General features: G+C 57.4%; 3 protein-coding genes across 3 annotated transcripts; 2 read left to right on the top strand and 1 right to left on the bottom strand.

The window, feature by feature from the left end:
• Nucleotides 1–536: 536 nt before the first annotated feature.
• Nucleotides 537–8,755, top strand: VOLCADRAFT_104325 (uncharacterized protein; the record flags this gene model as incomplete). The annotated part of the gene is made up of 11 exons (XM_002949491.1): nt 537–572; nt 694–1,285; nt 1,459–2,475; nt 2,676–2,742; nt 2,990–3,051; nt 4,036–4,947; nt 5,008–5,688; nt 6,027–6,127; nt 6,313–6,895; nt 7,126–7,193; nt 7,553–8,755. The coding sequence occupies 11 exons, from the start codon at nt 537–539 to the stop codon at nt 8,753–8,755; spliced, it is 5,322 nt and encodes a 1,773-aa protein (XP_002949537.1).
• Nucleotides 8,756–10,760: 2,005 nt separating this feature from the next.
• On the top strand, nt 10,761–13,114 carry VOLCADRAFT_117252 (uncharacterized protein; the record flags this gene model as incomplete). Its single annotated transcript, XM_002949490.1, has 3 exons — nt 10,761–11,072; nt 12,381–12,492; nt 12,993–13,114. 3 exons carry the CDS (start codon nt 10,761–10,763, stop codon nt 13,112–13,114), a joined length of 546 nt encoding a protein of 181 aa, XP_002949536.1.
• Nucleotides 13,115–17,174: 4,060 nt separating this feature from the next.
• VOLCADRAFT_59321 (uncharacterized protein) lies at nt 17,175–22,556 on the bottom strand (the record flags this gene model as incomplete). The annotated part of the gene is made up of 10 exons (XM_002949385.1): nt 17,175–17,383; nt 17,598–17,724; nt 18,226–18,321; nt 18,748–18,857; nt 19,140–19,284; nt 19,845–19,987; nt 20,417–20,502; nt 21,222–21,373; nt 21,558–21,681; nt 22,357–22,556. The coding sequence occupies 10 exons, from the start codon at nt 22,554–22,556 to the stop codon at nt 17,175–17,177; spliced, it is 1,392 nt and encodes a 463-aa protein (XP_002949431.1).
• Between the last annotated feature and the right edge of the window lie 934 nt (nt 22,557–23,490).

Below are 23,490 nucleotides of genomic sequence, written 5' to 3'. Positions count from 1 at the left end.
CCATAACCCGTAACGTACTTATCCAGAAGCCTTTTGTGCTCCACTTATGTTCTTCTTAGGAACCGGGCAAAATTATGGCCTGGGAATGGTATGCATACACGGACAAGTTCCCGTCGTCACAAAATTCGAAAGGGCCCAAGAGGCAGGGAAGAACATGGACAACTCAACATAGACATTTGCAATGAAGCCGCTCAAACGCTAGCCTATGCTCGTCTTGCGAAAGTTGCAACGTCGCCGTACACTTCTCGGTACAGCACCTGCCTTGTCATTTACGTTGTGTCACGGTCCAGCTTATGTTTTTAAACCGACTATACATTGGCGTTGAGACCTGTCGTCTCTTGGTGCGATAATAGGAAGTATCTTCACCATTTCTGCTCGCGCCCGCAAAGTTGAGACAGGCGGAACCGCAGTGGATGTATACTACAAAAGTAGCGCCGATAAGCAAGTACTCTCAATGAAAATCTTCTGCGCTTCTTGTCACGGGACCAGGGCTTGATCGTTACTCGGGCTTCCAGGCTTTTGCTCTCCTTATAGACATGGGTTTCCTTAAGAAGTTTAAGGAGCAAAAGCAGGTGGGTACAGCTCTCTTGTGCAAGCCTTGCTGCTCTGTCTTGCTGCGCCTGTCCTTCCCAGTTCCTCGAGTAGACCGCCAAGTTCAATGCGTTGCCCATGGTTTTCACCTGATGCTTGCAGGATGGCCCAGATGCTGCACCGGAGAATGGACCTGTGTCGACGCAGCCTAGTATTGGGCCGGAGGATTTCCTCCCGCCGGAACCAGTGCCACGAACAACCCGGTCAAGGGCAAAGGCCTCTTCTGCAGCGACAACACCAACTCCCGAAGTAGCGTCGCCTTCGAAGGGCAAGGCCACTGCCCGCGGCAAGTCCAAGGAGTCCCAGCAGGAGCCCGCTGCGGAAGCGAAGCCAGCTGCTGTCCCTTCCGCGCCACCGAAGGGAGCTAAAGCAAAGGCAGCTATTCAGCCCGGCCAAGCTAAGGCATTTGCCATGAACAAGGCACCTGTAAACAAGGCTGGCGATGATGCAGTTCATCGGCTGGATACGTCTGGCGCTGTACCTTCAGCTGCATTAGCTGAGGAAACAGTGCCGTCGTCCAAAGTGTTGGGCGCGCGATCTCGGGCTGCAAATAAGGTGGCGGCGTCTCCGCGGAAGGAAACTCGCGGGAAAGGCGCCAATTCCCAAGTCGACACAACGAAGGGCCGGCTGTCAACCGAGGCATCGCAGACTGTTCCGGAAATACTGGAACCGAAGGAGGTTCAGACCGCGGCCGGTGCGTCCGTGTGCGGCTAGCCTCTTCGATTGTCGACGGATCTTGAGGCCTCCCGTTCACGTACGCCTAGATAATTTTCACACGGCTTAGAGCCCGATGGTTCTTATTGCCAAGCCATATGTGCATCGTGCTCGTCTATGTGCCTACCTTTGTCCATGGTGACTTGCTCGCAGGTCCGTTAGTCGGGCAGCCACCGCACGCATCGGGATCAAAGCTGGAGCAAAATGACTTAGCAGGAGCAAACCAGCAGGAGATGGAGGGGCCCAACTCTCACCCCACCTTGGCGGTGGACATCGCAGTGCCATCTGGGTTTTCAAGCCGAGAGGGGCTTGCTGTTGAGCAAGTCGCTGTGCTTTCGGAGGCTGACCTCCCCCGGGACCCGCGAAAGCGGCACCGTGCGCATGTACCGGATTACCCCCCATCGTCTATGGAACGTCCAGATACGGCAGCTGCAACAACTCCCGGAGCTTCGCCCCCAGTGGCAATGCCCTCAGCGGCCACGCCTTCAGTTGCCGTGGCGCAACCGAGGTCGCAGCTTCCGCCACAGCAAGGGGTGCTGCCACAGCTGCAGCAGCAAGCGCAAGCACATTCGCAGCTAACATATCATCCGCAACCCCAGCCACAGCAGCAAGAGCATCCGTCCCCCAGCGGCCAAGGCGCAGATACAGGTACAGAGTTGGAAAAGACGAAGAAAGAGCTGCATACCCCGACGCCACAGCTGCATGCAGTAACGGCCGCGCTTCCGACATCGACAGGGCCTGCCAATGGAACGAGGGCTGTTACTGTGATTGGGCCACAGATGCTGCAGGCTGAGCAAAGTAGTTCCAACCCAGAAGCGGACGGTTCGACATTGCCTCCACCGCCACCGCTTCCACTGCCACCTCCGCTGCCGCCCCATCTGGCGACCTCTCGTGGGCAGCCAACCGCCACAGCGTGCGATGGACAAATACCGTCTAGCCGGGACGATGCCAACGGCCGATCTGCCTACGTAATGGTTGGGCTCCGCGAGTCAACAGCAGCTGAAGCGTCCAAGCCGTCAGGTGCAGGCGGGAGCGGTGGTAGCAGCTCTGAGCGGGACCGCAACCGAGACCGGGAACGTAGTCGCTCCGATGCGGAGCGGACTCAGGACCGGGCAGATCGGGACCGCGTGGAGCGCAACAAGGATCGGTCGCGCCACCAGCCTCAAGCAGGTAAATGCTCGTGCAAGGAGCTGCGAAGCAAGGGGGGCGAGTTGGGGCGCCCCACAGCCACAGGCGTGCAATGGCGATGCTGTTCGCTGCTGCTGTACTGTGAGGCACTCGCGCCATCGTGACCAGGGAGTTAGGCTTCTGCCCCTCGCCCTGGCATATTGGTCCTATATCCACTGTTATCGCAGCCACCGTCGCCGCAGGCCCCTTGGCTGGCTGCGGCGAGCGGCTGCGCATAATGGTCGGTCCGGCAAGCGTGCAGGGCGTTACGTGAGCGCTGGCAGACGAAGGAGGTGGCACCAGAGGCGCAGTAGCGGTCAGCTCACCAATTGCGTGAAATGCGTTCTCCGGCCGGTATGCAGGTGGAAGGCGGAGTCGATCAGCGGCAGGCGGGCATGCATGTGCACTGATTCGGCATGACACTTAAGCACTAACCGGGCATCACATTACCAGCAAAACCGATGGGTAAACGCGATGCATCTGCAAACACGGGCTTATTGCGCGTCTCACGCTACAGGTATTCAGGCTGCTGCGGCACGTACAGCAGTGAACCGGATGTGCCCACGCCCACGTCCCACGGTGTGTGCGCGCATGCAAGGAAGTCAGTCGCTGGTGCGATTTGGGGCAAGCTTATCAGTCGCTTTTCCCTAGCATACCCGAATCTGGGATCAGAAGGGAGCCACGCGATTCTCGGCAACCGAAAGGTGTCATGTTGCTGCTGCTGCTGCGGTGGCAGCAGCCATTGTGCAGCAGCAGCAGCCCTTAACGCAGAAAGCGCAAGTGAGAACACAAGCTCCTGCGAGCGGACTCTCTGGCAGCTTCAGGAAGGCCGTCTCGATGTTGGCAAGCATGCATGTCCAACCCGAGCGGCCTGCAGCACTTCTCTTTGCGCAGTCAGGAGAACAGGAGAAAGGAATGAGACACGGCGTCTTGACAGAGCAGCAAGTGGCTGGACTCTATGGAGACAGACAGTGCAGGGAAGGCCGCTGCAGGAACCGTGCGCGAACGGCGTGCTGCGGACGTCAACGCGATTTCGCGGTCTCGGCCGGAGCCGCCTCGCACAGTCCCCAACACCACACCCTCGTTTGTTCTAGCTCATCCTGTTCCTGCTCCTGGTCTCCGCTTGAGCCTCTGGCGAAACGCAGCAGCCGGACGGCGGCAGCGGCAGCGGAGATGCAAGCAAGCAGCAGCCGCACTTCTGTAATTGCGCCGTCTGTCGATTATCGTATACAGGCAGACGTCAGGCTGCAAGCACTTGACAAATGATGGTGTGTTTGTAACTCGCCGTCAGGCTCTTGCTCTAACGTTCATCCCCATGTCCGTGCTGTCCTATGCCGCCATGGCATCCCGTGTGTACAGGCAAGCACGAACACAAGCGGGACGAACTCTTTAGATGGTTTTCCTTTTGAAACGTGCTTGGGGAACCTGCCTGTGTGATGTGCTACTTGCATCATCATGACATGCGCGTATACGTTTTGGTTTGCCTTACTGAACGTAGCGGCCATTGGCCGTTGCTGGACTGAAGCTAAGCTCTTTCTTTCTTGATACGTGTTGCAATGGCAGGCAGCAAGGGAGGTGGTGGACGTGGTGCTGCCGAGGCCCATCCCAGCAGCCCTTCTCGCGGAGACAGGGGTCCTGACAGCGTTCATGGCGACAGCAAGACCGCCGTGCGCAGTCGGAGCCGTTCACGAGATCGGGAATCAAAGCCTGCTGCTGACAGCAATGTGGGCCGGGACAAGGACCGGCAGCGGGATGCAGGCTCTTCGGCACGTTCAGAGAAGGACAAGGAGCGTGCGCGGGAGAAGGAAAAGGATTGGGAACGGGAGAAGGAAAAGCTGCGGGCAAGGGAGTGGGAGAAGGAAAGCAAGAACAAGGCTCGCGGTGGTGAGGCGGCTTCATCGAAGCAACAAGAGGGCAGTACATCCAACAGTCAGCGGAATGCCAGCGGCCCGGATCCCTCTGGGGTCGGCCATCACAAGAGCACCAACGGGCGTGGTAAAGCGAGCGGCCGCAGTCGCAGCAGATCTCGTGACGCAAAGCGGCCGAGAGCTGAAGACATGCAGGCTGCAGAGAACGCGAAGGAGCCGGCTTCGGGGCCTGCGGCTACATTGGCAGCCGGACTCGGAGTAACCCGTGGCAGTGGCAGCCATGCAAGCGGACGGGATAGCGGCAGCGGCACGACTCCATCGAGCATAGGTGGCCGCAGCGGCAGTCGGGGTGATGCGGTGGACGCCCAGGCGCCATCAGTTAGTGTTAACGGTGCCGGTGGGGGAGCCATTGAGGCCAAAGGCTCTGATCCAATGCAGCAAGCAGGTCGTCAAGCGGAAAGCATTCCAGTCCCCGGTGATTTGGGCGGCGACGAGGCGCAGACAGGTCCTGCTTCGAGCGCCCTGGCTGCTGAGGCGGCTAGCGTCCAGACAGCAGGTCCCATGGACGGTACGACGGCTGCAGCTGGCGCACCAAACAGCAGCCGGGGTAAGCGGGAACCCATTGTTTGGAACCCGCCGGCACCGCCTGCGGTGCCTTCGCCGACAGGTTTAAAGCTGGTAAATGGCTTGGTGCCCGAGGCTGGCAAAAGCGGCGGCCATGATGAAGGGCAGCAGTTGGCGGAATCACCGAAGGTGCCCCTGTCGCCGTCCCCTCGCCGTACATACAGCAGCTCCGACTCAGAACCCACACGTTCACGCTCACGTGGCTACAGCAGCAGCGAGGAGGAGGACGATGCAGGTTCGGCCGGTAAGCGCGCTGAGCAGATGGCAGGCACTGGCGGTGCCGCCGGAGGCTCGGGTGGCGAGGGCGAGTTCGACAACGCGGAAAACGAGCACGAAGAGGTGCTGCTCGAGTACGATTTTGACCTCATGGAGGCAGATCTTATGGACGAGCACTTAGACGAGCATGTGAGGACGCAGGACGAGGCAGCTGCGGCGCCAGCGACCGGCAATGACAGCTCTGCTGGTAATCAGCCAACGGGTGCAGGAGAGGTGGTGACAGCGGAGCACGGCGCTGCTGATGGAGAGAAGGCTCAGGAGAAGGAGCAGGGGCACAGCGGCCGCGGTCGGACTGGAACCGCGAGCGGGCGGGTGGCGTACGAGGACATGGGTGCACCAGGGCCCGACCTCAACCGGGAGGAGCAGGTGGCGCACGTGACGGCAGGACTGGTGGGACAGGTTGGCGAAGACATGCTCACGAAATTGCGCAAGCTTCTGAACGATATGTGTAAGTATATCACACGGCACTTTTGCTCAAACATATTAGTTGTAGCTGGGTGAGATCTCTGGTCGGGCTCTGAGCGATGAGTTGCATAGTACGTTGGTAAGACCACATTTTACGTCCGGAAAGCTGTGGTTGGGAGTTGATTACTTGCCTCTTTCCAGCCTCTACATTCAGAGTCGCGTAGCTGTCTTGTGTTGGTTTGTGTTGTTGATGCATGCATGCAGAATTGGGGCCTTCGCTCAAAAGTGGCGCAGTAATCTGTTTTTTTTGCGCATAATTTGAACCTGGGCTGACAGAAATTGATCACTGACTCCTGCAACCACGGGATCCTGTGCCTGCAGCTGCCCTGGATCTCTCAACAGTGCGGCCGTGGGCCCTTCGATCCCTGCTGGCGATCAATGACGATGAGGCACGGTGGAGGGCCTCACAAGCATTGCTGTCGGTAAGTTACCGATTGCGACTTGCACGGACGGTGTCAGGATCTCAAAAACGATGAGGTTTTCGGTCACTGTGTGTGCCTCGTGACTTATTGCAGTGCTGCGTCATGCATACGAGGTTAGCTCGTGCAAACAATTCTGCAAGCTGCACGCACCGCATTTCTTACGCCTTCCCGGTTCATCCTTTCAGATCGAGTGGAGCACCGCTAATAACCCCGGGGGTGTTCTGCACTCACGTCTGCAACGTGCTGTGGAAATGGAGCGCCTAGCTCTTCTCAGGTCGGGCCGCGCAGCGCGGGTGAAGCGCGCGCGCAGCACCAGTCCTGTTGGCGCGGGACATGCGCCCAAACGTGCGGAGCGGTCCGGCGACGCCAATACTGGCCGTGCGGCGTCCCCCGACGGGAGACGTCGTCGGAGCCGCAGTCGGGAGCGGGAAGCTGGCCGCGGCCGGGGTGGTGGCAGCAAGGACAGGGGTTGGAGCACGGAGCCTCGGGAAGGTCGTGACGGTGGCAGCCATGCTAAGTCACCGGATGCGGACGACGAACGGCGAAAGGATCGGGACCGGGATCGAACGCGTGCCGCCAGTAAGGACCGCGAAGGACGCGACCGGGATCGTGAACCACGGGACACAGCGCCGTCACGAGTTCCTCTTCGTGAACCCGATCTCAAGTCGCGGCGATGGGACGACGTGATGCGCGCTACCGTGCGCGGCTGCATTGTGAAGCTGCCGCGGGGGTTCGTTGAAGATGCACGCCGCATCTTATACGACATCGGTGAGGGGTGGATGACACTTCCCGATACAGCTTGTTGAAGACATGACGATGCTTCTGATATAACATTTGTGATCATGTCGTCCACATGAAACGTTCTGCACTTTCTGGTTTATGACATCTGTTTATTTTCTAGGGAATTTGCCCCTGGAATGCTGCCAGGTCCTGATACCTTACTCCGTGTTTCCAGGTCCCCTAAGTGTTTCTGCCCTTGCCCTTCCGTTTTCTGCTAGATGGCTTGGACTGCTCTCAAATTGACGCAAATGCGTGGGACCCGCTGCTCATGCTACCCAACTGCGAGGTAAGAGGCGGCAGCTGTTGGCATGTTAGCACTGCGGGTTGATGGCACAGGGTCGAGGAGGAACCATTAATGGCACAGCGCGTTTGGCATGTTCGTCCAAGGTGTATGGTGCACCTCTGTGGGTTGCACTTGATCTCGCCAAAGTTCCTGCCATGCCTCGTCGATCTGGTCCTCCTATGTCTACCCTTCACTTACATCTTGCCTGGGCCTTCTTGGCTCCATGTGGACATCCAGCTCTGTCTAGGCATCCAGCTACGTTAGCCATCCTCAGACACACATCCACGCATCAGAAACTTGTAGCCCTGGCCTATTTCCTTGATATCCTTCTGGCGCCTTCCACTCGTCCCACCCTGCTGCAGCAACGGCTGAACGCTCTTCGCACCCTGCGAAACATCCGCTGGAAAGAGCGTTTCAACGTAAGCGCCACCGTCAAGGGCACGCTACTGCGCTGCGCGGAGCAGGTACAGCGGGACATGCAACGCCGCGACATGATGCGTCCCGGCCTGCCCTTGATGCCCCTTGGCCCTCCCGGCCTCATGCCACCAGCTGTCAGCGTCGCAGTCGGCAGTGTGGGCGCACTGCCCGGACGCCGCGATTCGCGTTACGGTCCGCCCTTGGCTGCGGCCCCGGGTTCGGTTTCCCTTCTCGGTAGTCGTGTGCTGCCGCCGCCGCCGCCGCCCATCCCTGGCGGTACCGCGCTTGGGATGCCGGCCACGCGCTATCCTGCTCCGCCAGAGCCCAGTCGCCTGGCGACCACGACTTCGCGTCTGCGTGATAGGGACCGCGATAGAGACCGAGACGGACGCAGTAAGCAACGTACAGGCACCTCCACAGCTGCTGGGTCCCGGGGTCGTAGTCGCAGTAAGAGCAGGAGCCCTAGTCGCAGCCGTCGGGGAGCGGTCGGGCGCAGAAGCCGCAGCAAGACGCGAAGTCCGGCCAAAGGACGAGGCAAGGCGCAGAGCAGGAGCCGCAGTCGCTCGCGTTCGAGCCGCAGCAAATCCCGTTCTCGCAGCCGGGGGCGACGCAATGACAAAATCGTGTCAGCCCGCTCTCGTGGCCGGAGCCGCAGCAAGAGTAAGAGCCGCAGCAAGAGTAGGAGCCGCAGCCCGGCCGACCGGCGCGGTACCAAGCGCTCGCGCAGCCCCAGCCAAGCACCAGCTAACGGCAGCGGTGGTGATGGAGCAGCAGGAGAGACCGTGCCTGAGGCGGGCGGGACCGACAACGGCGGTGCCGCATTGCGGCCATTGTCAACCGAGTTCAAGGACCGCATGTACAAGTACCTGAAGAGCTTTGGCAAGCTGGACCTGTCGGGAGTGGATGATAAAGTGTTTGAATGTCTAGGCCGCCTTCCCGACGACAGCGCGCGCATGGACTGCCTGCGGCGACTAAGCGGCGTGCAGTGGCATGCTGTGAGCGGCGCACAGGAGACCCAGAAGCGGCTTCAGGCCTTGTTAGAGCGAGGCACAAACGAGCTGCTCAAGGGGAACAGCGCGCCATCCAAGAAGGGATACGCCGGTAGCAGCAAGCGACGCGCTGGCGGTAGCGGTAGTGGGCGACGCTGACGAATGGAATGAAGCTTTGTTGAACCCAACCGGAGGTATAGGGGCCCTGCTTGCAAAATATTTGGGTAGCCGTCGGGACCTGGGCAGGGCTCAAATCGATTGGTGGCGGGGCCCGTTTCGATGTAAAAGGTAATAGCAGGCCCCACGGAATGCGGTAAGGAGAGCTGGGCTACGAAAGTCATCCGGCTGCAGCTGCGTCTAGCGAAAGCCGTGCTGTTGTTGCCGGTGCTGTCTCGCTACGTCGGTTTCCGACTACTGTTTCCAACTACTGCGTTGTTGCTTGTTTTGACGTTCGGAGCTGCCATACTGGTTCGCGGCCGTTCTTGATTGGCTAGCGAAGGCGCATCCATTTTCCTGTCCAAGCTATGTCCTGGTTGTGGCCTGTCGTCCTGTTTTTTCCTCATGGCGTGGGGTTTTGCTCTGCATGCACAGTGTGCTTAGTTTAGGCATTTGTTTGTTGGATATGTGTGTACGCTGGTGGCCATGTGCTGCAGGCTGAAATCAGGTAGTCGTGTCGTTATGTTCCGAGGCACCTGTACCGGGCGCGCAGCCTGGCCGGCACACGAGACCGCGGGATGATTCGACGAAAAACAGTTTTGGACAAATAGCAACTTTCGGTTGGCGCAGCGCGAGGGCTGGGTCGTACATAAAAATTTAGTGCACTGCAAGGCATGTCACAATGGCGATGCCTGTGTTTCCGTAGAACGTTGAAGGCGCCAAATAGCAGCGCGCTCCGACATTCCATACTAGCAGCTCGCTGTTAATGGGGTGGTGTTTCACCATTCTGTTGCCGCCCGTCCTTGCTTGTACCGTACCTAGTCGGCTTAAACTGCACATTGGGGTGGGGATGGTGTTTCAGGTCTCCTGGTCCGTCTGCGACCGGAAGTTGGCGGCGAGGATGCTTGCCTGCAGGCTGGCGCGTGCGATAGGAACGAGAGAAACGATAAATCCTGGGGTCGTTATTGTACTATGCAGTTACCCATGTGGGTTGTTGCTGACGAAACAGTATTTTTCAGTTGACAATGGGGGGCTTGGACTTGTGACGCGCTACGATCCTGCATCCTCCCGCCTTCCAGATGCCATCCTTATGAGGCCCATAAACGGCAACACAAATGCGCAACCGCAAACGGAATGACAGCATAAGACCGGACCCTCGGTAGGGGATTCATCATTTGCGTCAGTTCAAATAATCTCCTTAAAAGATTCGTCAACCAGTCATGGCATTTGGGACCTCCTCGGTCCTTGGGGAGAGGAAAACACGTGCCAACCTCTGAAGGCCATTACACAACTACGTTCAGCATAGGACTGTCCCATATCCTCAAGCATATCGCTCCAGTCGGCCAATCGCTTCTGCAATGCAGGCTGGGCGCAAAACGTATCTCACCTGCATATCCGCCCTACAGTCACCTCTATTGGCGTAATACTTTGGTACGCTTGACTCCTCTGCAAGTACAAACGGATGCTGAAGCACAGCGGCCTAAACTGAACGGTCCAGTTTCATGTCCCTCCTGCAACATGGCATCCTGCTATACCGCAGCGGCGCTGTGACGAGTCATTTGAAGCTAGATAACGGATCGAGACGTGTAACCTCCCCAGATGTCGGCCGGGCAGGCTATAGGCCAGCTCTCAGAGGCCTGCCGGACGAGTCGTGCCCCCATCCGGCGTTGAAGGCTCAATGTTAAGGTACATCCTGTGCGCCGACAGAGCGACAAGCGACAAACGGAGGCGGTGTGCATGTAATGGACTGGTTCACTGAACCCGCGATGACTGGCGTTGCCATAGATGCCGTCAGAGCCAGGGCCTATCTGGGTTTTCAGACCCGGAAAGAAGACGAGGGCCCCTTCCAGAGCCCAAGCCCCGCGCACTCAGGGATCTCAATGCACAAAAAAGCGGGCCACACTTCGCACGTGTGCCATCCCCATGGCAATTAATAGGGCCCACAGCTCGGCTCCGGTCCAAAGCCGGCAGTGCTCCTGCAAAGTCAATATACTTCATACGCGTACCTATGCACGAAATAAATCCACGTGAAGCTGAGGAACAGGATAAGGCCCAGGCCAACAAGGATGCTATCCTTGTGGCCAAAGCTCTTGGTCGGCTCGTTGCCTGGCTTGCTGGCGGCATGGCGGACTGGAATCACCACTTGCCGTACATCATGCGTGTCGGCAGACTTCATCTCGCCCCCGATGGCAGTGGCACGAAACACCGCCAGGTTAACCCCAGGGATACGAGGGAGACCCCCGCCGTTTTCACAATAAATCAGCTGATGCCGACGTATCGGGACGCTGCCAAGCGCACAGATGCGGTGTGCGTGTCTCTGGTGGGTTGGGTTCCAAATGAATAGCCTTATGGCCCAAGTCCACGATGGCTCTTCGTGCCCCTGCATGCGCGTGGTGAGTGACGTTGATTTAGTTGGACTCCATTGGGCCGAAGGATGCAGAAAACGCTTGAGGGAAACCTGAGAATTAGCACCGATCCGTGCTTGCTTTGGGGATACCTGTGGCGACACGATGTTTGCTACAGAGAGGAGCAATGTTTTAGGTTTCCATAAGCTTTTCCGTCTTTCGATAAGTGTGCTCCCCGACAGAAGGGCTGGATTGAATGTAAAGCCCGTCGTTTTGAACAACCTGAGAGCACTTACGCGATTAAATTTATGGTTGTGCCGTCAAAATAATTTGAAGTAATTAAAATCGCTGATGCAGGGAGTTTTAGTATGCCTTGTAGAATTAATTAGTCTGCCACGCGTGTCTGCTGAGAGCAGGCCATTTTCCCATCCATTATCATACACTTCGAACATGGAATTTTAATGGTTTGTGAAACGCCGTTACGAAAGTTGCATGTACACACATGCAGGTGCTCGTACAAGTCCAAGTCCTGAAACACCAGAACACGAGGCAACACCACTGCGACGATGCAGTGGTCATGTAAAGCGCCCCTGTAATATCTGCGTGTACATCGTTACTATACAATTTTGTGTGGGGAAGGCTGAAGAAGGTGTCTTGACATTTCTGTTGTCTTGACGGTCTAAGCTTTCCTTATCTATGCCTTGCAGCTAAAAGCTGAGACCAAAAACTCTTGCCTAGGATTTTACTGCGTCTTTCCGTGACTCGCCTGTGTACCCGCACGAAGCCACTACGAGTCAAATGCGCCAACAAGAGAGATGGCTTCGTCGCTTGGCACATCATCGTACAAAATCAGCTTGGATTCGTCTGACGCATGTCCCTCTTTTGATGGTGGCTGCTTTCCTCTTGTGTTCATCGACTTCGTCAGCGCGGCAAGGTGAGGACACGTTGGTTACATGGTTCCTTTATATCGCTATACACGTGCGGCTTACAGCCGGGAACTTTGCTGGATCACGATTCCTGTGCCGTGCGGGCGTGCCGGGGCAAAGTCGTATGGCCCCTGGCAAAGTATGAGAATGCTCCTCAGTACCCATGCACCCTATGACTCAGGTTATGCGTCGTCACGCTGGCGATCCCGGCAGCTAATGGAAGGGAATCTCACGTCGATATCCCCGCCCCTTCCAGCTAACAGCAGCAGCTCCTCCACACCAGCTGGCAACAATACCACTGCTTCAATATCTCCGCCACTTCCGACTGTAGCTCCTCCTCCTCCTGAATCCTCGAAGGAGAAGCTTCGGGACAAGTGGAATAATCTTGAGGCAGGAAAAAGTCCAGCGGAAAAAGGGATTGCGATAACGGTTGGCGTGCTTATGCTTGTTGGCATTCTCACGTGTCTTGGTGAGTGCAGAAGAACATTACAGCGTTTCCAGCGTGCGATGCCGGGTATGACGCTCGGCAATGCTCGTATAGACATATACCCCTGTTTCTGAAAGCGCCCCGACTTGTTCGGCTGTTTTGGACGGAAAACCTTAGTCGACCCTTAACCCTAGCTGTGAAGACACAGCACATTGTACAGAAGTCAATCACAGTCTGGATTGAACTAGAGTGTGGGATACCCTATGCTTGGAGCATTATTGCTTCTCGCATGCAGGCGGTATGACTGGAATTGTTTACGCATGCATAGTCCGAGCTTGCGGAATTCACTAGCCGAATATCATTCAGCCTTGCAATCCTTCCGCATACCGGTTAGAAGTATGCCCGTAACGCTCATACTGCTCCATTCTGCTCATAAGAGTCTTTACTCTTACCCTACCCTTTCGGTTGGCTTCTGCCTAACCTCTGTTTTAACTGCAGCCCTTCTGTCAATTTGGTTTTTCACTTGCCGTCCTGCACCGCAGTTTGCTGTGTGTTTCGAAGAGGCGGTCAATGGCGCGTTCCTGGGCTGCAATGGTTCAAGAAGAAGTTTGGTCCAAAGGACAAGTACTCGCGATATATGGATAACCAGGACGATGGATTTTAAGTTTGAAGGATTAACGACGCCAGTAGATGCACTGTGAACGTGTGAGGCGCCAGGAAAGGATTCACTCCCCAGGGGTGGCGCGTGGGATGGGGTGCCACGACGGTTGCTGAGACGCATTGGCAATGGCGGGAGTGGTTCTATGTGCAGCGGCGATGTTGGAAGGAAAGAGTAAGTCCAGCTCGTGGCAAAAGTGATTGGCGTGCCTGCACATGTTTCCAGAACCGCCACTGAATGTGCACGGCTCATGAGCCCCCACACCCCCATTTGGGAAAGCGCCGTGAGGAAGCGGTAGTGTCATGTCCGTACCGTTTGAGGTCTCGAATTAAGAGGACCATGTACCTAACTGTTTTGCTATGGACCGTGGGTTGCATGGGCAGAGGCTTGTTCAAATGACCCAAGTCGGCACCGCGCCCTCCCTCGACAGCCATGCGCGGTTCTCGGTGATGAATGTAGTGACGCTGTGATGTGTGATATTCAAATTTCAGGGAGGAAATTCTGGTAGGTGAGGATGCCGGCGGTTGATGTTTGCTTGCGGCGGCTGCCGCTGGCAACGTGCTGATACAACGGCTTTGCCTCGCTAGTAAAACAGTCTCCTTCCAATCGATTGTGGGTTCTTAAGGAGTAATCGTGATAGCTGTATACCAGATGAAACGGCCAATGCGGCAAGCGTTGCTCGGAACTTACGCTGCCAGAAGCGCCGTAGATGGGTCTGAAAACGGCTAACACGTCGCAGGCTAGTCTGATTCATTAGGTTTGGGTAAGGGTCTGTAAGAGCTGCGCGTTCTGCTGGCTACACTCAGTTTATGCCTAACGCCATGTCATAACCGCCTTCCGAAGTTGTCAAAGAGCGGAAGTCGGAAGCGCGCCTTACAAGGCTGCGGGCGCTAGTTGACGTCCTCTAATCCATTAACCCAAATACCCTGGATACATGCTTGTACGTCAGCAAGCAGAAAGATAAACCTTCAGGCTATGGTGAACACGTCACCGGCACGCGAACTATGCTGCACTGTTCAAAAGACCTTGTGTGTAAGCACCAGCCATCACAGTGCTTGAAGGTAAACAGCATCTTCTCACAGCACCATGCTCCTGAAAAGAAGGGCACTGTCCGCAACCGCTATAGCTGATTGTAAGTCACGAATTACACTTGACGAGCCATCCTCCATGCAGGAGAACTCACAGCAGGACTATTCCTTAGCCATAATCCGGGTCGTCGAGCTGCGAGGGCAGGTCGCGAGGGTTCCGGCGCCGCCGCTCCTGAATGACCCGTGGGTCCAACGGCTGCAACGGCGGCGGCCCGGGAGCAGCATCGTCGCCGCCATCAGCGGCCGCGTCCGGGCTGGCACGCGCTCGCCGCGAGCTAACCGCCGCCTTCCGTGCCTTCAACATCCTACCCAGCGTGCTGCTACTGTCATCCTCCCCGTCACCGCCTGGCGCGCCGCTTGGCTCCTCACTTGCGGACCGACGCCGCCGCGAGCTAGCGGCCGGCTGCGCCACCTCTTCGTCCTCATCCGGCTCGTCGATAATCGGGATGATGTCGCCGTCGCCACCTTCATCAGCGGCAGCAACGCGCCGTGCCGCCCGTTGCGTCGGCGCTACCGGCGCTTCTTCTTTCACCTCCGCTGGCCGCGGCAGACGGCTCCGCCGGGCGTTGCCCGGCGTCAGCGCTCCTGCGCCTCCACCGCTGTCGGCAGTGGAGCGAACGGACGACCCGGACGCGCCCGCCTCCCAAGGGCTGGGCCGCGTCCGACCTGGTGCCAACGGACCGGAGCTTGCGACGCCGTCTGCGTGAGGCACCGGGGCGCCGAACACATCCGATGTCCTAAGCTGAGGACGACGCAGCTTCTGCCGAACTCCACCTACCGCTTATCCCACAAAAACACACACGTTTCCCCGGATATGGTGGTCAATAAACAGCCCGGATATGGTGATAACCATATTCCGCGGGCCAGTGAGGGTCGGCACACAACGAGACGAGCTGCAATCTGATTTGTTCTCCCATCGTGTACCTACCTACCCACCTACCCACCTACCTACCTACCTACCTACCCACCTACCTACCCACCTAACTACCTACCTACCCACCTACCTACCCACCTACCTACCTACCCACCTACCTACATTACATTACATTACCTGATGGCAAACACGAAATCCTTATTTCCCCTTAGCTGCCTCTCGGCACTGGTGCCCACACCTCACAAGAAAAACATACAGGCACGCGCTTGCACACGCACAGACGCACCTGCCGAGGAGCGCATCGGCATGCCGCCTCGCCGCGTCTCCGCCACTGCCGAAAGGTGCGCGTCCCGTGCATCATGCTCGTAGGGGATGGCGATCACCTCAGGGCGCTTGTTGTTGAAGGCGACGCAGCGCCGTTTGACCACGTCAATGGCGGCCCGCTCCACCTCCACCAGGGAGGCGGTACCCGGCAGCCGCATCACCGCACTCTCAATCGCCTGAGGCAGAAGTGGGGGTGTGGGGCCAGTACGACATGGAGAAGAGAAAAATAATAAAAGAGCCCTCATTTTGCTCGGGACATTTTTATTAAGGACATGGCACAGGTTAGGTCACACGGGTTGACATTTGCCACGTTGCCAGGTCACACGACGCGCACCTGACGATAAATGAAATATCAAACATCTCGGTCAACGACCTAAAGAGGCAAGGAGCATCACCCTGATTTGATATTTCCTAAATTAGCCCAGCTAAGAATAGTTTTAACTCTGGTCAGAAGATTTTATAAATAAAGCTTTTACTAAGCCCTCCACCTCTTTCCGGCATCACTTCAATCCCATCCCCCACCAGTCACTGTTTTGTTTCTTTTCTCCACTCTTTCCCTCCACAAACAGCATACTGTTTACACATCTCCCCCCCTCCTCGTGTCCTCTCTCGCCCTTACCCCACAACCCCCCAAAACAAACACCTACTTGCGAGAGCTCCTGCAGCAGCCGTCCCCCATCCGTCCACAGTCCTCGTGACGTGACCCGCGTTCTGCAGCTGAGCCCGTAGGCCCCCGCGCTCGCACGCATCACCTCCACCCCGGCCACCACCACACCCTCCACAGCCATCGTGTTACGCATGTCGATCTCCATCTCCTGCGCACCGCCATCCAACCTTTGCTTAGGTTCAATATGGTTTAACCAAACACACATTACATGACATTACATGACATGCAGAACCAGGGAAGATGTCCGCCACCTGCCTCACCTGGGCCTAGGCCCGTAACTGCTAGTGGCGGATATGGTGGTGATGGTGGTAATACAGTAAGTCGTTTGTTCTTTAAAACATGCACGTCCACATCACGAATGAACACACTCCCGAACGCCAAGGCACCACTGGCCAGGACCCACGCACATTTCCCCCTGTTTGCCCGGCCGCTCTCATCTCACTACACCTGTACTCGATCGTCCCCAAAAGTGCATCGACCTTATACACGCTTCCCCAATCCGTGCCGATCACCTGTCGTGTGCCGGTGCCCTTGCCGCCGTCGTTGAAAAAGTACGTGGGTTCCTCGCCCTCGTACTTGATCAGAGTAGGCTTGCGATCGTCGCCATCTTCGTAAGCATAATCGTCGCGCTCGTCCCCTGTAGCGACAGCGGCAGCTGCTGCGCCGCCAGTCTTGCCCGCCAGCCTCGCCGCCGCCATGCTGCCGATGGAGACGGTGTTGCGGTTGCGGCGCTCCCGTACGGCCAGCATCTCGCCGTTACGAATGACCTGCCGGGGGGGAGAGAGGAGAGGCAGTTGCAGGTCCTCACGAAAAGAGAACATGACAGCCACGAAGGGGGAGGCCATTGTCTTGTCCGTTGTGTTGTGTCGCTCCGTGAGTGTGTATGTGTATGTGTCTGTGTGAAATGATGTTAGCCGCGGAAAGGGAACGCTGCGCATTTCATGTATCTGTTTGCGGAGCGCCACGGGGCAGCAAGCGTGTGTCGTTTATTAATCAAATAGAGAGTGTGGGTGTTTGTTGGGAGAAACACACACACACACACACACACACACACGAGGCTGTGAAACACCGGCCCCGCGCAGTACCCGTGTGTGTGTGTGTACTCACATACACTCACATACATAGGCACACATACACGTTCTTAAATCCCCATGTTTGACATATGTTCACACACACACACACCTCCACAAAGTTGACTCCCGCCTTCTCCTTCGCCAGCAGTGCGTGCTCCGTGAGGAATGCGTACTCGCCATGTACGGGAAGGAAGTGCTGCGGCCGTACAGATTGCAACACCTCCACGAGCTCGTCCTGGTACGCGTGACCTAAAAGGGGAACCCAGCGAAAGTGTTAAGCGTGAGACCCGCGGGTGGCTTGGCGGGTTAGCGAAAGACATACTGCCGTAGATGGCCGTACATTGGGTTTGTTGGGAGCACAACGCACCAATCGGAGGCCGAAATGCACACGCCAATGCCCGCACTATTCCCACACCCGCATACCCGCAACCACCAAATGCCACCCCCACTAACCGTCACCCACCTGACGTGTGCAGGTTATCACCACGGCTCTGTCGTACACGGGCCCCTTGGGCCGCCAGCGCGTTGAGCATCTTGGACACCTTGCCCTCGTTACCCGGAATTACCTTGGCGCTGTATAGCACCAGATCCTGCACACATGTATACGACAATGATGTCAGGCATGCCGTACAACCCTTGATGCGTGCGCGTTGGCCACTTACGTGTGTACATGAGACACACAGACCCCCAGATGCTCCGAGCAGGCGGCTCACAGCCCGCCTTGATTTCGGAGGCTTTGCGACCGCGGAAGAGCTGGTTGCAGGATAGCTTGCTGGATAGGTGATCTATATCTGTTGGCAATCATGATTGCCAAATTCGAGTCCAAGCCCGCGTCCATGTCCAAGTGCCAGTGCCCATGAATATGCTGTTTTGCTGGGTGAATGGGAAGGATGCACCGATGGCTAAGTGACGGGTTCTTCCCTCTTCCCTCCCCCCCGCCCTGAAGCTTCACAGCACCCCCCGCTTGCCCCCCACTTCCACTTCCACTTCCACTTCCACTTTGCCCGCAACTCCCACGCCACAGCTCTTTCCCACCCTCCTCCTCCTGACCGCCCTGCCCTTCCTTGCCCTTCCTCCCTCTTCGTCCTCACATTTGGCTGAATCTTGAGGACCCGCGACTCCTCCCTAGCCGCCATACACAGCTGCGCACGGGGCTCCCCCTGGGAACCCGTAGTGACGATGAGGACCTAAAGAGCAGGGGGGGGTGTTGCGGGGGGAGATACCAGGAGGGTAACAAAACCCAGCAGTACAACACCATTAGTAATCCAGCTTGATAATTTGAGCCCTAATAAGGCTACCACCCAGCTTGGTCCAACACAGCCCTAAACACAGAGCTATCTTGAGCCCTAGCTAGCCAAGGTGCCGGTAATATCAAACTCAAATCCTAATCCCCAGAGGGATATTCCTCACCACCGCGTTGCCCCAACTCTGTCACAACTTCCTAACCGGGCTGGTGGGGGTGCGGGTGTGGGGGCGGGGGCGGGGGAACGCATGTGCCTGCAAAACACGATAAGAGTCGACTGCCGCGACAGGTTTCTGTGTGCATATACATGTATGTGTGTATGTACATATGTATGTACATATGTATGTGTGTATGTATGTGTGGACGGCACCTGGTTGGGGTCCATATGTCTGAGCTCCTCGGGCTGCACCAGCTCCTTGGGGTCGAAGGGCGCCCGACCATCCCGCCAGGAGGCCTCCAGGTAGAGGGACAGGGAGGCGCCTGGGGGGGGAGGGGGTGGCGTGTAGGGGCCCGAGTAGGGTGTGCGTGTGGGTCCGGGCTCATGGATGGAGTAGAACGCTCCCACGGACGGGGCCCGGGGGGGGGAAGACGAGCCACGAGCGAGTCAAGGTGATTCCAGGGGCCCGGGGGGTGGGGAGACCGGGGGAGCTGGGCGACCGGAAGGGACCGGAAGTCAGTGAAGCCAAGTGACCTCGCCCCGGTCTGACTTGGACGGTTCATTCACATCAGGGGGGACATCGCGGCGGCGAACAGAGCTCTCACCCACGAAGCAGACCTTGCGGCCTGATGCGTCCGCGGCCCGCTTGACGCCGTACAGGCGGTGCACGTTGGATGCGAACTGGGTGCAAATGACGCGGCCCTTGCCGTTGTGTTGCAACACCTTATCCACGATGGAGTCGTGAACCACCTGGCGGGTAGGGGTAGGTAGGGGGAGCAGTTGCGGGGTGTATGCGTGTCTGTGTGTGTGTGTTCCAGTGGTGTGGGGCTGAGGTTGGGGATTCTGTGTGTGTGATATATGTGTTATGTGTTACATATGTGTGTATATACATCTATATATACAAACCTATCTCCTACATATGTAGATACATTATACCGGTGATGATGTTGCCTCTCCATTCATTCATTCATTCATTCATTCATTCATTCTAGGGGTGTGTGGTGTTGCTGCCCTCTTGGTGGTGGCGGTCGGTGCTTGCAGGACCCGTAGGAGGCGGGGTGGTAGCAGCGCTGGTGCTGGTAGTGGTGTTGATGGTAATGGTCGCGTGCGGATCGGTCTTGGCACGAATCACATCACAGCACGCATGCGCTCGGTTGTGTTCTCCATCTGTTCCCCCCTCCTCGCCTCCCCCTCCCCCTCTGTTACATCGCGAGTTTTTCGGAAAAGAACCGATCGGCGGTTGCGGATCCCGTGATATGTCTGGGCCCCGGATACTACATCCTCCCCCCCTCCTGCCCCCCCCCCCTTACCTGCTCGCTGAGTGTCCTGCCCGGTGACAGCACATTCGTGGAATCGCTCATCATGAGGGCCACTCGCTCGGAGGCCAGAGCGGAGAACAGCCCCCGGTCGAACTGCTCGCCGTCCAGGGGATGCTCGTCGATCTTCCAGTCGCCTGAGAGGAGAAGGGTGCGTGGGGAAGAGGCAGCAGCAGCAGCAGCAGCACCGAGACGAGGCGAAAGAGGCCGGAGGAGGGAGGTTGAAGTAAACGAGCGATATCAAATTGTCATCGGTGGACATACGAACAAACAAACAAGCAAACGCTTTGTGGCAAGACGTCCAGGATACCCCTAAGTCTCCCGGTGCTGGTGGTGTATACCCCAACCGGGGAGGGAGGGTTAAGACGAACCACGGACGAGTGAACGCTGATACACGGCCCCCACTCCACCCCCAGATGAGGGGCGGTGGGTTGGAGGGAAGTTGGAACCCAGCAAACAGCGCCCAGCACAAAATTCAGTCACCGTCACACCCAAGGCCGTACGTCCTGGCCTGCCCCTCTCCACCAACCACTACCCCCCAACCAACTCCCCACTCACTCACCCACCCGTGTGTACGAGGGTTCCCTCGCTGCTCCGCATGATGAGACCGCAGCAGTCGGGAATGGAGTGAGTCACTCGAACAGGTTCAATCCTGTTGGGAAGGGTGCGGCGGAGGTGTGGGTGCGGTGGTGGGGCTGGTGGTAGTAACCTAACGCTAAGGGAGGAGGGGCTCGTGGCTCCGGCGGCAAAGGAAAGGGAAAAAGGGGGAGAAAGGTTGATGAGGCCAACCCACCGCTCAACACGCGTGAGGCGTCCGTCCAACCTCCACTGCCATTTCCCCCTGATCCCCTACGTACGTACATACATACATACATTAGTGGAAGCAAGCCTATATTATAAGATTATATGGCAGGTGGCTGGCAGAGGTTAAGGCTTGACTTCTGCTCCCGGAGTGTCCGGGTTCAAATCCGCCTGCCGACCCCTCGGGTGTGTGAGGGGTGTTGAAATGGGAGGTGGCCCCCCATCTTGTGGACGGTGTACGACGTGATAATATCAACTTGCGAGCTGACCAGGAACTAAGTTGAGGCGCCGTTGATCCGCTAGATTTGGTTGGATGCTGGTGGTGAGTTGCTGAACTCAACGAATACATTCTGAAGTCGGATGGGGTGAATGGATTAGGGTGCCCCTCTCGCAGGGGAGAGCAAGGAACTGCCTCCAAGGGAAAGGGGGCCACTGGTGAAGTTATACCACCTTGTAACAACATACATACATTGCATACATACATCTGTACACAGGTTCAGATCCTCACAACTCATCTCCTCTTCCCCACCATAGCTGCATCCCCCCTTTCTCGCCCCCTCCCTCACTCACTCGAACGGCCCCGCCTGGAATTTCTGCCGCATGTCGAACTTGATGAACCTCTTTTCGTCCCACAAGCTGTACTCCGTCAGCCGCCGCTTGATGAGCTCCATCACGAAGGAGGACGCGAAGATGGGCGTGCCCGGGTCCAGTGCGGGAACCACCTGGGGGGGCCGGGGCAGGGGGGAGAAACACAGACGGACAGACATAGATCAGTAGGGCATGTTGCAGGTCAGGTCGAATCATATCACACAAATTCCCGAAGCACTCTGTTAGCCTCCATTCTGCCCCATACAGCCAGCTTCTTACGCCCCCCTCCTCGCGCCCCTCCCCCTCCAGGCCCCTCACCCAGGGCAGAGCTCCGATGTGGTCCTCGTGGCCGTGTGTGATGATGAGCGCCTCGATGCGGTCCTTCCACTGGGCCAGGAAGTCCGTGTCGGGCAGGATCTTCTGCATGCCCAGGTCGGAGAAGCTGCGCAGCGAGAGCGGGAGGGAGGGAGGGAGAGAGAGGAAAAAAGGTTGGGGAAGAAGAGGGAGGGACCGGGGTGGGATAGGAAAATTTCGTCTTTCAAAGGGGAAAGGAATCGCGCAGGAGGGATTCAGCTGTACGCTGCTGAGCAGATAGAAATAATAGCGCGCAGCAGCAGTAGCAGCGTCCTGTTGTTCCGGAGACGATTCGCCCCGCGGGGACCGTGCGTCTGTATGTGTGTACGTGTGTGTCTTAATGACCTAAGAAGTCGAGACGAAGGAAATGCCCCGATGGTTTCGCACGGTGATAAAACTTGATACCGATGCGAGCTCCTTAGTCCAGGGATGCGTTAGAGTATTCCAATGAAGCTGTATGTACGTCTGTGTGTAGGCGCAGCGGAGCAGAGAGGGCGGCCATACTTTCCGATGCACGCACCCGCCGCCTCCCTCAGTCCCACCACGTGCAAGTCCCTAACCGGTTTATAAACGGGTAACGGTTTGACAGCCAGGGTGTCGGCCTGAGTAGCTGCCTCGGTCGGCCCGGTCCCCACTCAATACCCTTCTCTGCCCATATTCCGCAACTTTCTGCACGGCCCCGCCCTCCCAAACTCTCCCCCCTCCACGACCACCCTAGTTCAAACCCAGACGTAAATCATACCCCCCACACCCGCTCACTCACTCGGGAAACATAAGGCCCGCATCAATCACCACGTAACGATCCCGCACGCCGGCCAACATGCAGTTCATTCCGATCTCCCCCAACCCGCCAATGGGCAGGATGCGCAGCGGCGGGCCCGAGTTGGGCGGGGGCCCCGGGAAGGGTTTGAATTGGCGCTTCTGCAGTGCCGAGCCCAGGTGCTCCTGACCGTCGCTGGCCATGTACTGCTTCAGCTTCATGCCTGACTCGCTCACGTAGGTGCGGGGCCAGCGCTGGCGGGACTTCTGGGCCCCCCCTGCTGGTCGAGAGCAGGAACGACGGTGATGGCGGCGGTAATGGGAGAATGGCATGAGTTGTCAAGTAATAGGATGGTGATGAGTTAAAGGAGCGTGTCAGCTAAAATCGCAGGAGGTGGTGAAAGCCGGTGGCGGAACGTGGTGGGAAGGAAACGTGATTTAATACAATGAAGGACGGTTGGCTGGTTGGGCCCAAGGGTTCCGGAACGCTTTTCCGGGGGTGGAGTCGTGAGCAGGGGTCAGCATGGGGATGAGGTAGGGGTGTTGGGGGCGGGAGGCCAGGGTCAGGGCGGCAAGCAAGGGATGGTGGCGGCCGATAAGAGGGAAGAGTTGGCTGTGTGTGAGTACGCAATCCCCCACTTCCTTCCCTGTGCTAGCACCTCTGGGGGGTTGTTTTTTATTGCGAGCCACTGAAGTCACACAAGATGGACAGCATGAAACGTGAGCTGTGGAGACCATCTCGTTACCCTGCCACTAAATTGCCACAAATGGCATAGGCCCACCTGGCCTGCCTCCAGATTCTGTGTCGCTCCGTGGCCGCCATCGTTCTGCCTTTCCTGCTTGCGCAACAACTACAAGTTTACTACGCCCATGTCGGCTGTAAGCCGCCGGCCCCGGAGCCAGGGTGGTCAATCCAACCATAAGCGTGCCAAATACAGCCATATTTAAATATCACGATAACACATGTGCGACATGGCTTGCCGTAAGGCTAACGGAATAGTCTTTAGGCCAAAGGGTTTACTCAACCAACGCTCAGCCAACGCAGATGCTCTGCTTGGTGAGCGAATAATAGCCTGCGAGAGCTGCAGATGACAAATATCATATTATCGGTGAACGCGTTTTGCCACGGCACGGGCAT

The sequence above is a fragment of the Volvox carteri genome, assembly GCF_000143455.1.
Source record: "Volvox carteri f. nagariensis unplaced genomic scaffold VOLCAscaffold_14, whole genome shotgun sequence".
In the NCBI taxonomy this organism is placed as follows: Eukaryota; Viridiplantae; Chlorophyta; class Chlorophyceae; order Chlamydomonadales; family Volvocaceae; genus Volvox; species Volvox carteri.
The sequence above is the reverse complement of the archived record's forward strand: the minus strand, read 5'-3'. Positions and strand labels throughout refer to the sequence as shown.